Source organism: Struthio camelus, chromosome 14, assembly GCF_040807025.1.
Source record: "Struthio camelus isolate bStrCam1 chromosome 14, bStrCam1.hap1, whole genome shotgun sequence".
Classification (NCBI taxonomy): domain Eukaryota; kingdom Metazoa; phylum Chordata; class Aves; order Struthioniformes; family Struthionidae; genus Struthio; species Struthio camelus.
The window spans coordinates 21802534-21818369 of record NC_090955.1 but is presented as its reverse complement, the minus strand read 5'-3'; the positions used below and the strand labels follow the sequence as shown (position 1 = coordinate 21818369).

At 33.5% G+C, this 15836-nt stretch overlaps 2 protein-coding genes across 15 annotated transcripts in view; one reads left to right on the top strand and one right to left on the bottom strand.

Annotated features, from left to right (window-relative positions):
• CENPP (centromere protein P) overlaps positions 1-15836 on the bottom strand; it is a 160555-nt gene that overhangs the window by 127786 nt on the left and 16933 nt on the right. The gene's annotated exons all lie outside the window — the stretch shown is intronic.
• On the top strand, positions 662-14575 carry OGN (osteoglycin). Of its 2 annotated transcripts, none has more exons than XM_009688100.2 (7): positions 662-846; positions 1516-1768; positions 7214-7298; positions 9597-9755; positions 10339-10541; positions 11092-11184; positions 11698-14575. In XM_009688100.2, exons 2-7 carry the CDS (start codon positions 1601-1603, stop codon positions 11866-11868), a joined length of 879 nt encoding a protein of 292 aa, XP_009686395.1. In that variant the 5' UTR covers positions 662-846; positions 1516-1600; the 3' UTR covers positions 11869-14575. The 2 variants fall into 2 exon arrangements, with proteins under 2 accessions (XP_009686395.1, XP_009686394.1); XM_009688099.2 differs by having other exon boundaries at positions 663-846; positions 11089-11184.

Here is a 15836-nt window from a genome sequence, read left to right as displayed (position 1 = left end):
GTATTAGAAATCTAGAAAACTGCTGCTTAATGTTCAGATGAAATTTCTAAGCCTGGACATTGTTTACTAAGCTATCTATGCTACCGGCCCACAGTTTTACTCCAAACAAATATTTATTGTAAAACCAATTTTTCAATAAATTGTCTAGCAAGACATTTAATAAAGCATTTAGACACAAATTACTTGTCTGAAAATCTCAACCAAAAAATTCCCAAATTCTAAAAAGTATTTTGTGTTTCCAAAAACTCTTCAGACATGTAAATGTTTACACTTCATACTTACTTGAAACTTCTCTAAACATACACAACTTGTAATGAAACATTTTATTACTCATAAAAATGTGACTAGTATAGTATACGTATGTTTTGGCTCTACCTCTGTCTCAGTCAGAAAGCAGCTGCTTTGTCTCTTAGCTAAACCATTAAACAAAATGGATAACACATGCCTTGTTATAGACCTCTATTTTGCAAAATTAATATTTAATTTACACAAAAAGCTTTAGCAATTATAAAGAATAAATCACCACTTAGCATAAAGCTACCATTTTAACAGGTAATATTAAAAGTAGGATGAACTAGACAGATTTACCATTTACAAATGTTATTCCAAGCACAACCCACTGCTCCAGGATATTACCTCTTACCCTAGGGAAAGAATGCTGGCAAAGCATTTTTTACCCCATGGAAAGCACTTTTAAGACTGTCAATCTTTGCAATAGCATTCATTTCAACAACTTGGACGTAATCCATAACTTTACTCTTTCATCAGACCAATCTGGGTTAACATATAGGTAAAGAATATCTGGTTTTAGGACAATCACAGAAGAACTTTGAATCTGCTAAAACGGTAGGTGGATTTTTTTTTTCTTTTAAACTAACGTATGTTGACCTAAAGCTTAGATAAAACATTTAATTACAGTAAACAGGAAAGAAAAATGCTGTATAAAAGATTTCTTTGAAAAGGTCAAGTATAGGTTTTTCAAATGTTTTTAGATTATCATTGCAGCCTTCCCCCCCCCCCCAATGTATACAGCCTATAAAATATTCTCCATAAGGAGGGGGAAAAGTATAGGTATTTTTCTCTTCTTTATTTTCAAGTCTAAAGATAACACAGACAATAAGACAGATTATTGTTATAGAGTATTTAGGTTTGAAAGTTATTATTCGGACAATGTCAAAAAATGCATTTGAACTTCTGCTGTTTTAATTCTTTCAGCAACCTACACACCAAGTATTTCAAACAAAGCTTTACCAAAATCTTCTTGCTATTATTAAAAATAACACCTAGGAAACAAGCAAATGCAAGTAAGATAATATTTTTCTTATTAGTTGGAAACTGCTGTTTATTATTTCCCAGTTTCTTTTCATGTTAACAAGAGTCCACATAATACTAAAGTCTAATTAAAGGATACCAAGAGTTAAAAGTTGTTCCATGTTCCTTATGCGTTAGAAACTCCTGCCAACTAGTCCTCTAGGCTTTAAATATTGTTTTGACGGATTGCATTTTCATTTCCAGTCACAAAGAACGTATTCTCCATAGTCAACACTCTAGCAGATCTTCAACAGCTCAGTGAAAGCCAGATACATTGTTCTCTGCTAAAATGAAGATTTTGCAGCCTACATTTTTTCTGTTTGTGTTTGTATCTTTGGTGAAGTCAGCACCACCTATACAGCAAGAATCACTCAAGTTTTATGACTATGATACAGACGTTATTCTAGGAAGCCTGATCCAACAAGATTATGAAATGAAAATCAAGGATAAAAGAAAGGTATTTTATTTATCTTATCAGTTTAATATTTTTAACTGCTAAACATTATATAAGTGAATTAGGTGTTACATGCATGTATGCAAGTTTTATGGAAAAGTCTTATAATAACGGCAAAACATACCGTGGTTTCAGATGTGAGGGATAGGAATTCAAATTAAAACCACAGAAATACTACCCTTGCTACCACTTGAAAAATCCACAAAATATCACAAGTTAAGACTTAAAAAAAAAAAAAAAATCATTCTTAACTATGCTGTATGCATGTGCCTCGTATTTTAGGAGTGTCTAGAAGGGTATGTACTATCATAGTAGCTGAATAGTAGCTGAATATTAATGCAGTAAGTTAGAATTGAAGACAAGGTTTTTTTTTTTTCCAGGATTCCTTTTTTGTCTTTTTGATATCAAAGTGATATTTGAAGCAGTAGTTTTCATCATATATAGCATGTCATCATAAACCACAGTAATTCTTTTGAGTTATCAGTTTAGCAGTCCCAGACTTCTATGGAATATCCAGTGCTGCTGTGGTCACCTCTAATATTAACACTTTAGGAATCCTAAAGGTAGTAAGGAGTATACCTCATGGCACTCACCAGCACCCCCAAGTGGTCAATTCTCAGCGTTTTTGTTGTGTGCTGTATACATGCCTGTTAGTTTAGTGCTTAAACAGGAGACACAAAAACAGAGAATTAAATACAGTGCATCAGCCTCAGCTAAAAGGGACAGTTAAAAATGTCATACCTTTGTTCGCGCTGCCTCTAAAAGGATGCAAGAGACCCACATCACATCAAGAGAACTATACAACTTCCATCAGGCAGGCAGAAAAAAAGGTAAGAATGATTGTCTCAAAACTAGTTGCCAAGAAAAATACTACATATCCAAACAAAATGGTAACAACCAAATATTAATAAACTCAAGCTAATTTTTATCAATATTAATTGCATTTGTTACAATAAATTAGTGTGATAAAGAGGAAAAAAAGACAGCAGAGATCATTAGTATAGGTAATGAACTGCAGCATACCTACAGAAAAATCATATTCTATATATAACTTGTTTTTAATATTTTCCCAATTCTAATTATGGCTTTCCACTGTTAGACTTAAAAAGCAATCATATTAAGAAATTTGTAGCATATTTCTAAATCTGAGATTAAGTAACATGTTATTTCATAAACCTATGAAAAAGAGATCATTTAAACTACTTTTAACTAATGGCTACCACTCACAACTGAGTAGTTAAAAAAAAAAAAAAAACGACTATGTACGTTAACTTTAACAAGTCAGGCACAACATCAAACCACATTAACTACTAAAATTGTTCTAATAAGAATATACTACTATTTTAGTAAAAAGAAGAAAAAGAAGGTGTATACCTACAAGGAAATGATGCCAACAGATGTGCCACAGACTAATCAAAGTCTGTACTGGCAGTGCTATAAACTAGAGGTCTTTTGAAGGCCAACAGTTCTGCTTAGGATAATTCTAGGAATGCAATCAGTCATTATTTCCATCAGGTCAGTTCTCCAATGACATGTTTTCATTGCAAAATAATAAATTAGTTCCTTATGTGCAACAAATACAAGTGCCAGTGTTCCCACTTCAAATCATGGGATGTGCAAACAATCTTCTATTCATTTATTGTACAAATACTAGCTTCTAGAATATTTCCAGCCTTAACTATAATTGAAATACATGCCAACAGTTTTCTCAAACATGCCCAGTCAAAAATCTGGATCTTGCATGACCAGTATAACTCCTTACTGTGTATTTGAACCAAATTTAAAACAAGAATGCAAACTGGGATTTTCAGCAAAAACATCTGAACTAATCTATTTAAATTCGCATTAGTGATCAACAAAACAAAGTGAACTTTATTCTACTATTAAAAGAAAGGTCATCCAAGCAAAATACATTACAATGTTTATTTGAAACCACAGCTTCCCCAGTCTTGCATAAAACATCAGTAATTTAAAAATATGAAATCTTAATTTCCACAACAGAACTTTTTCATAAGCGAGCACACAAAGTGGCTTTTGTTATAGTGACAAAAGGCCTGAATTTACACAAGAGCAATAGTAAAGTACTGTGTCCTGTTCAGTTATTCCATCTGTTACTATTATCTACTTTTTATGTTTCTCTAACTTTGCCAAATGTAAATCCACAAGAGTGCATGGTAATTCATTTAAATACTAAAATGCAGAGGGAAGCATTATTCCCAAAGGTACATCCTAAATCATGCTTTTAGTCCCACAGCACACTGAAAAAATACTTCGTCTCTACTATCGTGAAAATTATCTCCAAAAACATTAACCAAGCTTGGGAGAGAAAATTCAATCATCTCCTTTGCTTTTATGAAATACAAAGCTGCCTCTATTCCTAAAAATCCTAAGGAAACAGAAGAGGCCTCATCTCCAAACTAAAGAAACACTGGGGGGGCAAAGTCAGTAATTTGTATCACTCCATATTAACATATGCTTTGATATAATAATTAATAAATCTAATTAGAAACTAGCTCAAACCAGGATTAATTCTTCCCACTAACTATAAACTTCCAGCTTTATAGACCCTTGCGTCTTAAAAGTTTTAAGATGGCTTAAGAATTCAGATGTTAAATGGTAGCATGGTTTTCTATGGGGAATTCATGAATTTAAATATATATGTAGGTCAATATTACTTCAAGGCATTCCCTACATAAGCAACTCATGCATTTTCTACAGTTATAATCCAAACTATCTTCTGCATTGATGTTCTATGTCTAGGAATTTTTATAGCGGGCCAGGAAATACTCCCAAAATATTGATTCAATACACTACTTGGAAGCAGGGGGGGAAATCTATTGTTTCACTTTGTGTATTTGACAGTATACTTCAAATAATCCATCCCACTGTTTTGTTGACATATTTCTTGTTTCTTGGAGAAATTAGTTATCTACTGTATTCTGCAGACAACTCATATGCATACTCTTCCTTAAGTAGGATACTGTACTAGAAAACTACTCCTGGTACAGATACTGCTCTGTCGGCAAAAATGTTTTTCATACAAGAATATTCAAATTCTCCCTCATGAGCCAAACAAACCACAACAGTATGTATGCATGTGTCCAATTACAACTCCACCTACACAGAAGTTTCTACTAGTATGGACACATCAGTCAAGAATCATGTCTTCACGTGCCTAATCAACACAACTATGCTAGCAAAAGCATAGGACAAATAGTTGAATCCTTAGAGAAGTGCTATGACATGGATAAAGGGGGATGGGTCTCCATTATATAGGCTTGCAGACACAGCTATACAGAAAAAAGGGATATGGAAAGAAATGATGCTTGACAGTTACGTCCTACCATGGACACGACTTGACTTTTAAAAAAAAAAAAAAAAAAAAAAAACACTAAAGCTAGTTTTCCCACAGGGAAGTGGTATTCTACCAACCAAATGAGCAAACGACTTTGGCAATGCAGTCAGTTTGGTTCCTGGACTGCATCAAAATTAACAGCTCCTAAAGATCCTACAGATGTGGGGGATACAATGTGAAAAATGTGTCAGTCCCCCAGATCGGTATCTGCTGAGTTTCAAACATCTTTTCACCTGGGTAATTATATTACTTGAGATTTACTATTATCTGGACAGGCTGTTCTAAACCCTTATTGGTCCAGATAATTAAGTACAGGACAAAAAACAAGAAAAAAATACATATTATGTCATTAACACTTTACTTCATTGCTTTAAAGGCAAGAAAGCCACAAAATTCTTAGATGAATATTTCAGATAGCAGTACAATTCAGTACAAGAACTTTAGTTGAGGCCCACTTCTATTTATATATGTTATAATTACAGAATTAGGTAATGGTGTCTAGTAACTAACCAAATAATTATTTCTCTTCAGAAACATCTGTTTATACTAATTTGCTCCAAAACTAACTTCAGCAAACATATTTCTGAGGCAGGGCTTTCTCAAACAGCAACACTACAGTAACCTGCCATAAAATTTGATTCTTCCCTCCTGACTGCTAAAGTCTAGCTTCTCTACACCAAACACTGCAAAAGCTCTTAACCTACACAGAAATTTCATACTACAACTGCTAAACTGTCTCCAGCACTCTCACTTGCATAGAAAATCTTACTAGATCAAACCAATCCACCCCAAACATTACATAAAAATACAGAAAGAGAGAGGCATAGCCTGGATAGATGAACACAGGGAAGAGCCAAGTGAAGGATGATTCATAGGCTAAAGAACGGTCAAAAAGACAGAGGCTGTCCAAAATATTTGTTTCTTGGACTTCATTTCAAGCTTGAGGATTTTACATTGCGGAACACAAAAGTTCACATAGTAAAATATATGCAAGAAACCAAACCCTAAATAAAAAAAAAGATATCAAAATTAAACCGATAGACACTGTTATTTTAACATTACTCTTGCAGATGAGCTGTGTCATACACACCTGAACGAGGAAATAAAGAAATCTGCTCAATTGTGCGCAATCAGAACCTATATAGAAGCTCTCCCCAAGTGGTCACTGTACTTCTGCCACGACCCTGATCTTTAAGCATGGATGAAAAAAAACATGTTTTCCACATCTGCTAATGTACTTCTTGCAACGTGTTTACAATAGTCAAGATGACCAGAAAGGACATTGTCTTACTCTGTCCTACCAGTATTCCCTGTTAAAGGAGGCAATGAGTGAGGCTAGCCAAGCGTAAGTGCTACAGTCAACTAAAAAAAACACAAGCCAAAAAAAACAAAACAAACTTGCTGTGTGTATGTTACAACTCCAGAAAGAATATAATTCTCTAAAATTCCTGTTGTATTAAATTAAAACTTGACTGCCATTTCCTGCACCACTAGAGGCTCTATTAGCAGCCCAGGTCTTACAAAGGACTAAGTTGCAGTTCAATGGAAACTGCATTGCTGCATTTTGGCCAATATCTGAAAAAAAAATAGGTATGAAAACCAAGTTTTCATGCTCTTGAAAAGGTAGGCAGATTATCTCAATAGGAAATTTTGAAACTAAGTGAAAGGAAATGTCACTGTTCTAAGATTATTTTGGTAAAACAAAAAGCATATAGCCTGTATCCATAAGAATTATTAATTGCCAACCATCTTTGAAGGCAAACCCTTTTAAATTTTGCATAACATACTTTGTTTTCAGAAGTCCAAGTTACATATTCCTTCCCCACGTAGTCTCTTTTTAAAAAAAAAAGAAAAACACTAAAAACAGTAGCAGCAACATCTTGCCTTCCAAGGTGAGGAGTCCATGTACAGAAAAATACATATATATCACAAAAGTCATCCACTGTATAAAAGACTATTTTTCTCTAAAAATTAACTGTCATAAAAAGGCATGCTGTAGAATGTTTTTTTTAAAAAAAAAAAAAAGGTGTGCTCTTTAAGACTCTTATACTACTATATTTTTTTTTTAATATAACATTTGCTTTCACATAAAGGATGAAACGAATATTTCTTCTAACACCACCCTAAGATTGCAAGGGGATGACAGTGAACGCAATGTACCACCAACAAAGGATACAAGTAAGTTAAAAGATACGAATATTGTAACCTTCAAGTTCTTCAAAAGAAGAACATAAAAAAATATTCAAGGCATAACAAAGGATATTAGCATTAATCTTTTTGTTTATGAACATCTTTAATATCTCCTTTGGAAAGAATTCTAAATTTCTGCCTTTGACGGAGCAGACTGAAAGAGGATCTTCAGGTAGATTCTGAATACGCAAAGTATAGTTTATAAGAATATCCATAAACTCACCCAGTCACGCTTGTAAAGCTACTGGTCAATTAGAGATGTACCCAAGTTAAATAAGTTAGGCAAGTGAACTAAGAAAGAGAAAAAACACCCCCAGTAAGTCCACAGGTTAACCAAGTCATGAGGAAATGTACGTTTAAATTACTTAAACAGCTTTCTCATGGCTGTTACGATAACTGACATCCGATGATCAGGAAGGATAATGTTTATATGGCTTTGACACTTTTCTTCTTCCTAACAACATGTAAAACATCCATAAATGAATTGGTACGCAAAGGTCTTTGGGCATAACACGATTCTTAGAACAAAAATGATTAAAATACATGAGCAACATTCTTCACTAGCCCAGGTTTCATCCTAGCTCTGAGGTGTATTGTTCAGACTTCTCCTCACTAATGAGTCATAATAATTTCTACATGTCTAAGGCTTGTCTGCCTAACAGAGAACAGAAAAAGAGAGGGACATTTCTGGGTATATCAGTGATTTAAAAATCCAAAAATAAGAGACAATTCAGCAAGACCACTGGTGTGTCAATCTCCACCAATGTTTAAATCAAAGAGATTAGTTACAACTAAGCAGTATTCGCCAACAAGCCTCCAATTAAAAGGGGAAAAAATATGGAACCACACCAGAGCTTCTAGTAGAGGCACAAAAACTGCTGCCTTTTAAATAGGGCCAACACTGCTTCGCAATCATTTTGTATTTTGTGCACTAACATATACGACAAAAAAAGACACCAAATCCAAAAGAGCAAGCACAGCAGAACTCTGAAGTCTAATATGTGGGAACATACACAAAGTTAAAGCTCAGGATCTTAATGCCATTATCCACAGTACCTCTAAGAAAAAATGAGTTACTGTATTAGATATATTGGTCTGGCTTCCCAGTATTGACCAGCTGCTTCACTAACTCATCACTGGTTGTGGAAAAAGACTTTATTTTGCTATGTAGTTATAAAATTAAAATTACACTACTGTCTGTACAATAGCCAGACCAATTTTGGAAGCTAACTAAGAAACTCACAATATAGAAAACACAGTAGATCAGGTAACGGTGGTGAAAAATTTGGAGTCAAAGCCATATTTGTTATACTTATTTGAAAACTGTTATCATATAAAAGACTGATGCAAAGCAGAAAATAAGTATATTCTCTTAATGTGTATGGTGGACAGACAAGCTATAATGGGCTTAAACATCATTAAAAAAAGATACAGAGTTCATCTCACTACAAAGAAGTCATATAAAAAAAAAAAACCTCAGTAAGTAAGAGGAACAGATTGCCTAAAGTAATTGTATAATCACCATTGCTGCAGTTTTCATGCAAGAGGATTAGACAAAATAGTAGCTAGGAGTAACACAGGTTATACAAAACCCTCTCAGATGTAAGTACAAGAAAAGTTCCAGTGCAATTATGGTATCTACATGGACAGCTCTAAAATAAAAAGAACCTTGTAGTTTAATACTAATTTTTCAAGATGGATGAGCCTAAGAGATGCTCTTTCCAATCTAAGTAAAACTGTCTAAAAATTTCTAATTTGCTGCCTTTACTACATAAAATAGTATTTATTTAAGGTACACAAGGAGCTGTTCATAAGTCATGGTAATGTATGGCCTCTGATTAATACATAAGTAAACTTCAGAATGGGAATCCATGCAAGAAAAACATCTAAAAGTACATCTTAGAAGAACAGTTCTACGTACAACATTTATCACGTCCACACAACTGCAGTCATCATATTCACAAATACTATAAGTCAGTTAAAGAGTGAAACTGAACTATTATTGATTAATAGTACCTCAAGATGAGCTCAGATAAAAAAAGAGAATATAAGAGAATATATATAGTGAAAGTGGTATGCCTGATGAGAAGAATACATCACAAAAAAACCCCACAGAGTATTAAGTCTTCTCAGAACTTGCTGCTAGTAGAACAATAAAATAAAAAGCTAATAATAGAAATGAAATCTTAAAAAGATTAACTAGAGATAAAATTGTATTTTGGATATTGAAGCTTAAGATAGGTGAATATCTTTGAATTGTCTACTCATAAAATAATTTGCTTTCAGATTTACCTACTTGTCTGCTCTGTGTGTGTTTAAGTGGATCAGTATACTGTGAAGAAATAGATATCGAAGCTGTACCTCCTCTGCCAAAGGAAACAGCATATCTTTATGCACGATTTAACAAAATAAAAAGGATAGCAGTCTCAGATTTTGCTGACATTAGTAAGTAAATATTCAGATTTTAATTTCTGCTTAATTGATAATTCATTTGAAGTTATTGTCTCTTAATAAAATGACAAGAACACCAAAATAAGATACATTTTATACTTTGTTCAATTCCATTAATATCTATTTAATTCAGTACTTGAATTTAGAAGAGGATCTGTAAAGACAATATGAAAACCTACTTTGGCCCATGTATCTGTCTTATTTTCCCACCAAATCAAACAGAAAGAACAAATTACTACGAATAAGTTTATTAATCTTAAATAACCCATGTAATACATTACCTTCAAACACTCTCAAGAGCTATATCCCAGCTATGTCATTCTACAGCATTGAAAATCATATCTTAATCACTTTGTCTCCAGGAAAACAGGGAGAATTCAGAATGTTTTCTGCTTTTTTTAAAAAGTTTAAGACTATGCGCAAATGTGGATTTTCACAGTATTGCCATTTGCGAATCAAAACAGGACGGTGCATCCATTATTAGAGTGCAACACCTAATTTATACACAACCGTGCATGTTTCATGTGTCATGTAGTTATAAATTCAAGACTTAGATTTTCATTTCTTTTGCATGAAGCTACCTTGAGAAGAATTGACTTCAGCGGAAATCAGATTGAAGAAATAGAGGATGGAGCCTTTTCAAAGCTTCTCTTATTGGAGGAACTTTCTCTTGCTGAAAATCGACTTGTAAAACTTCCCGTTCTACCTCCCAAGCTAACAACTTTTAATGCAAACCAAAATAGAATCAAGAGCAGAGGAATCAAAGCAAACGCCTTCAAGGTAGGTAAAAGACAATAGCTTTTATAATCCAAGAAACAGACTACCAGGAAGCTTTACAGGTTTGGTTGTGTTTTTAAGGCAGTTTGGAATAATAGCTTTTAGTGCGCTCACTTTCTCTCTCATACATAGTTCATCTCAAAAATCACTTTCTCTTCAAAATATAATCTTACCTACTTTTCTTTCTTTCTCTCACAAACACAAAGAAATACTACATTCAAAACCGATGACTCAAATACAGTTTTGAGGATGACTTAAGCACTAATAAACTAGGATATGGCTGTAAAACTAGTCTCAAGTTTTATAACCCATGTGTTGATAGTGAACTTTCCAAATCACAGAAGGCCTGTTCTACAAGTTTCTTCATATAATAGAATTCTAACATTCACAGCAAAAGAGCAACAAAATGTTTCATGCCAGATCACTTTAGAGGCTTTCATTCATCATACACAATCAGAAAAATACACTGATGTCTTATCACAGACCCATGGGTAACTCAATCTCTAGTAAGCAATTACAAGCATTAATAAACTTTCTTTCTTTCTACCAGAAGCTGACAAATTTGGCATACCTCTACTTAGGACATAATGCACTGGAATCCGTTCCCCTTAACTTACCAGAGAGCCTGCGTATTCTACATCTTCAGGTATTCAAGTATTTAACATTCAATTACTGAGAGCCTCAATAGTAATATACTTCAAACCAAACCCCATTCTCTTTCAAAAGAGTTCCCACTACAGTTGTGCTACAGTTATCACACACTCAGCCAAATAATACATTTTAATGTGTATGGTCACATACATTCAGCATTCAACCTGAACTTCTTTTTAACATACAGAAGGAAAAAGTAGGTAAGACTTAAAATAAGCTTCTCCTACTGTCAGAAGTTGTTTGTTAGCTAGTTGCTATGCCAAATTTTCTCATTAGTTTCTGTAGGTAAGGATAAGAAACAGTAAAAGTAAGCAACAATCCTTTGTCAGGGATACAAACCACCTCAAACCGTTTATCTGCTCATAGATTGGGTAATACCCGATTCCTATATATGTCTGTAGAACATACACAAATCAATCCCAATGACAATAAAATGTGAAGTGAAGAGGAATAAAATGAAAGCCTGAAAGTTTTTCAACTCATAATCAAACTCTGTTTTGTTTTGCAGTACAACAATATTACTACAATCACTGATGACACATTCTGCAAATCTAACAATACACGCTATATCCGTACAAGTATGGATGAGATAAGAATGGAAGGAAATCCAATCCTCCTGGCAAAGCACGTTAATGCTTTTTCCTGCTTGAGAACACTGCCTGTAGGAACATACTACTAGCCACTGCCTATGTAATGATCATTTTTATTTCTTTGTTTACATGTTTATATCCTCTCCCTTGCTAATGCAGTTTCTCTGCATACCCAGAACCTTTACTAGGTTAAACTGTTTCTCCTCTGAAATAACAATTTCAAACAGCCACTTTACTTAGTAGCTACAATGCCACCTCTGCTTTCAGAATATTTTCTATTAAGGCCAATGTAAAAAAAAAAAAAAAAATATATATATATATATATATATATATATGCACACGCACACCCCCTCTCAACTTCTATTTTGCCACATATTCTGTACATGTAGGTAAAATCATGCAATAAAACACATGTCCACACTTTTCACCAATTCCAAAAAACAATCACTAAATTTTGCTTTCAGATAAACCCCAAACATTTTTGGGGCAAGCTATAAATGAAAAATACATCTGACATCCAATCAAACACTTGTTTGCTCTGAAATGAAACTTTTAGTTGAGCTTCAAAATATAGCACATAAAGTTGGAAACAAAACTATGTTTAGAAACAGAACTTTTCAAAGATGTGTTAAAGCTTCCTTAAATACTTGGTTTGTCAAAAATGAGAAAGTCATTTATAGACTTAGGGAACTAAGCAACATAGCAAGCAGAACTTTTCAAAGATGTGTTAAAACTTCTTTAAATATTTTTCTTTCAAAAATTTTCTCATTTGCTCTCAAGTATGTATGAATGTGTGGAATATGTATGTGTATGTATAACAATATATACATATATGCATGCATATATTCATATATGTGTGTGTATTCATGTACATATATACACATACATACACCTCTCCTCTAAATTTTTCCTCAGCTGTACTCACAGGAGTCAGTGTTTCAGTTCATTCTTCCGCTTCCCATTTTAACACAGCAGTGAGGGTACAGCGTAGTATGTCTCTGGGTACCTTTGTTATTAACACATGATACAGCCTGAACATCGTTCCACTGCTTCTTCTTGATAAGAAAAAGTGACAGAATATAATTAACAGCAAAGCTGAGCTAGTTATTTTACTTGTAAATGAATTATAATTAGATTTTAGCTAGAGCTCAGTGCAAAGAAACAGAAGTGCCTTTGTACAGCAATACTTTCACTCATTAGGGAAAATTCAAACCAGATCTTTAAACTGAAAGGTTGATTCTATTGTTAATCTAAAAATAGCGTTAACTTCAAGCAAATTCAATTAGCATCATTTAACTCTCCAACTACTTTCAACCATACAGTCTATTGAAAAGGAAACTGGATGTGTGAAGTTATTAACAGTCAGTTCACCTAAAACTAGACATAATTAGATACACAGATACTACTTCTAATGACACAACCATGCATTTCTGACTTTTTATTCTCAGTTTCTCCCTCCAAATACCTACTGGGGCGTAAAGCTCCTCAGATAAATGAATGCCAAAAATGCGCTAATTATTACCAGATCAACTTCATACTAACTTTGAAGCTACTATGGATTTCTAATTTTAGAAATAGTTAAGCATCAAATGCATGATAATGTAACACTATACACCTAGAATATTGATTTTATAAGATACATTTTATTAATTATTTTTATCTTATTTAGTTAAGTCTTGATTTGTTAGTGCTTGTGATATGGGGAATTATTATTAAGTGCACATTTAATTCTGAACATACTGATGCTCTGCCTCTAGGAGTGTTGAAACCTAATAAGCTTGAAGTGACTACATCAAGCATCAACTGTTGGTTCATATTTTTGAAAGAGGATACAGTTACAAAAAAGACAAAAATATTTTGTCCTGAACTCATAACTAAAGAAAGTCATAGCAATTCCTGATTTTTTCCTGTTTTAAATTGCTCAATATAACAAGAAAGAAATTCCACTGTCTTAATGCATCTGATAACAAATTCTAGTTCTACAATGAGAATTTGATTTTCATTTTCTCATGTAATGTCATAAAACGGAGGTTTTCAGGTTTTTAATCAAAAGATAAAATACAGCCCCAAAGCATGTAAAAATACGTTCCAACTTCAAGTCAAACTTATCTTAGGAAAAAAAAAAACAATCACCACCACCACCACCACTTCATTCATCTCTATCTGGATAAATGCCTAAAATAGAGAAAATACAGCTAAAAATTTAAGTGTAATAAAATTATTTAAGTAGTGGCCTCTGATCTTATTCTCATCTCCAATAGTTATTACTAAATAAAGCTCTTTCCAAAAGTAATGAGATTAGTAAACATCAGAAGTCTCCCTATTACTTCTCTATGAAAATAACTATATGCATGTGCATACACAAGTATGTGCACATTTATGTAATATATACACACATAAATATTTTAAAACCCAACCACTATCACAAAAAATCTAATACTTCAATTAAAAAGTTGCATACATTTTTGAAAAAAGTACTAAAGATCAACAGTAACATCAATTTAATGGTCTAAATATTTTGTGAGCAAACAGTAGTGGACAAGTGGTATTTTCCAAGATTCTCACGCAGGCAATATCTTATCTGATATGGTTTAATTTACTTTCCCCAATTCCTAGCAAATTAACTCAACAAAACATGAACCCAGAAGGGCTTCAGTATGCAGGAATTTTTGCCTTCTATTTTTGTGACCAGTACTTTTATCAAGCTGAATGTACATTATCCTATTTTTCTTCCTATCACTTGTTTCTGTTCTGTATTTCCAATAAAACTTGATTTTTTTCTCTTGTTTATCAGCATCAGCTTCAACAATCTGCTCTTCCTGCAATGTGAACATACTTTAACTGTTGAGTCTCAGAGCAGACTAAGGGCATGTCTAGTTCAGAGTATATTTGTAGTTGTAAATCCATTTTGCACACACACTGCATTGCCACAATAAACATTATTAAGACCCTGCCTTACAAGTAATATTATGCAAGCATCACAGAGGCTAAGATACAAAAAACATAAGCTAGATCTTGTAGGACACTTCAAAATCTATTTAAAGTCCTATCAGGAGAACAGCAGTGGAGGGTAGCAATAGTATACTTAGTTCTTGATTCTGCGTGAGTGCATTATGCAAGTTGTAGACTAGCTTGTTTGGGTAAAAAACCACAACTGCCAAAGCACCGTTGTCAGGGAGTATATAGTCAACTGCACACAATGCTTACAAGTGAACTTTGCTCTACCTACAGCTACTTAAACTTGTCCCTGCCTTCTGTAGAAGTTCGCTTACAGTTAAATCAATATATACTTTAAATAGCTCTTTTCCTTGATCTGATTTATCCATCCCACCATTACCACCGTTACGCTTGGCAACTTTGACAACTCTCACTACAAAACTGCTGATTGGTCAACTTTTAGAAATACAGTACAGTCCAATTTTGTTTGAAACTTGCAACTGTCATCCATCCCAAACCCCCATTATTTGAATTATTCAATCACTCCTTAATTTGCATACATGAGAAGAAGAAAATAAAGCAGAAGGGGGGAGGGGGGAAAGCAGCTATCTTCCCTGTTCTTACTCTACACTGACAATAGACAGCACTGCCTATTCGTACCTTAACAGCCTGGGTAGTTTTGATGGGTTTTTTACATAACAAAATTACACTAAAAGATGCTAAAACAAAACAAAACCAAAAAAACCACCCAAAATAAGTTTTCGCTCCAGTACTTTACAGTTATCTGGCTATATACTTGAAGTCTAGTAAGCAGGTAGGAAAAAATACAGTATAAAGAATACAGATTTTTTTTTTTTTTAAATGTTGACTGTTAATATTTGGGTAAGATCATTCACTTGTTTTTATGCAAATATTAAAAGCACTCTGCTAGTCACTTTCACACAACTTACCATGACATATTAAGTTACAGATACACATATACTCCTTAGCAATCTGGTTTTGAATGCACTTTGAGTTGTTAGATTTAATCTTTGAATCCTTTGTTAACTCTCTGCCCTCAGAAAGTCTTATATTTCTATATGAAGTTATTTCTAATGCTGCCAGAAATGAGAAGGCATAA

Excerpts from the sequence above, each read along its gene's own strand:
- OGN (XM_009688099.2), top strand. The coding sequence starts at position 1,601 with ATGAAGATTTTGCAGCCTACATTTTTTCTGTTTGTGTTTGTATCTTTG. Across the intron at positions 7,299-9,596 it reads ACCACCAACAAAGGATACAA|ATTTACCTACTTGTCTGCTC; the intron begins GTAAGTTAAAAG and ends ATTTGCTTTCAG. Across the intron at positions 9,756-10,338 it reads CTCAGATTTTGCTGACATTA|CTACCTTGAGAAGAATTGAC; the intron begins GTAAGTAAATAT and ends TTTTGCATGAAG.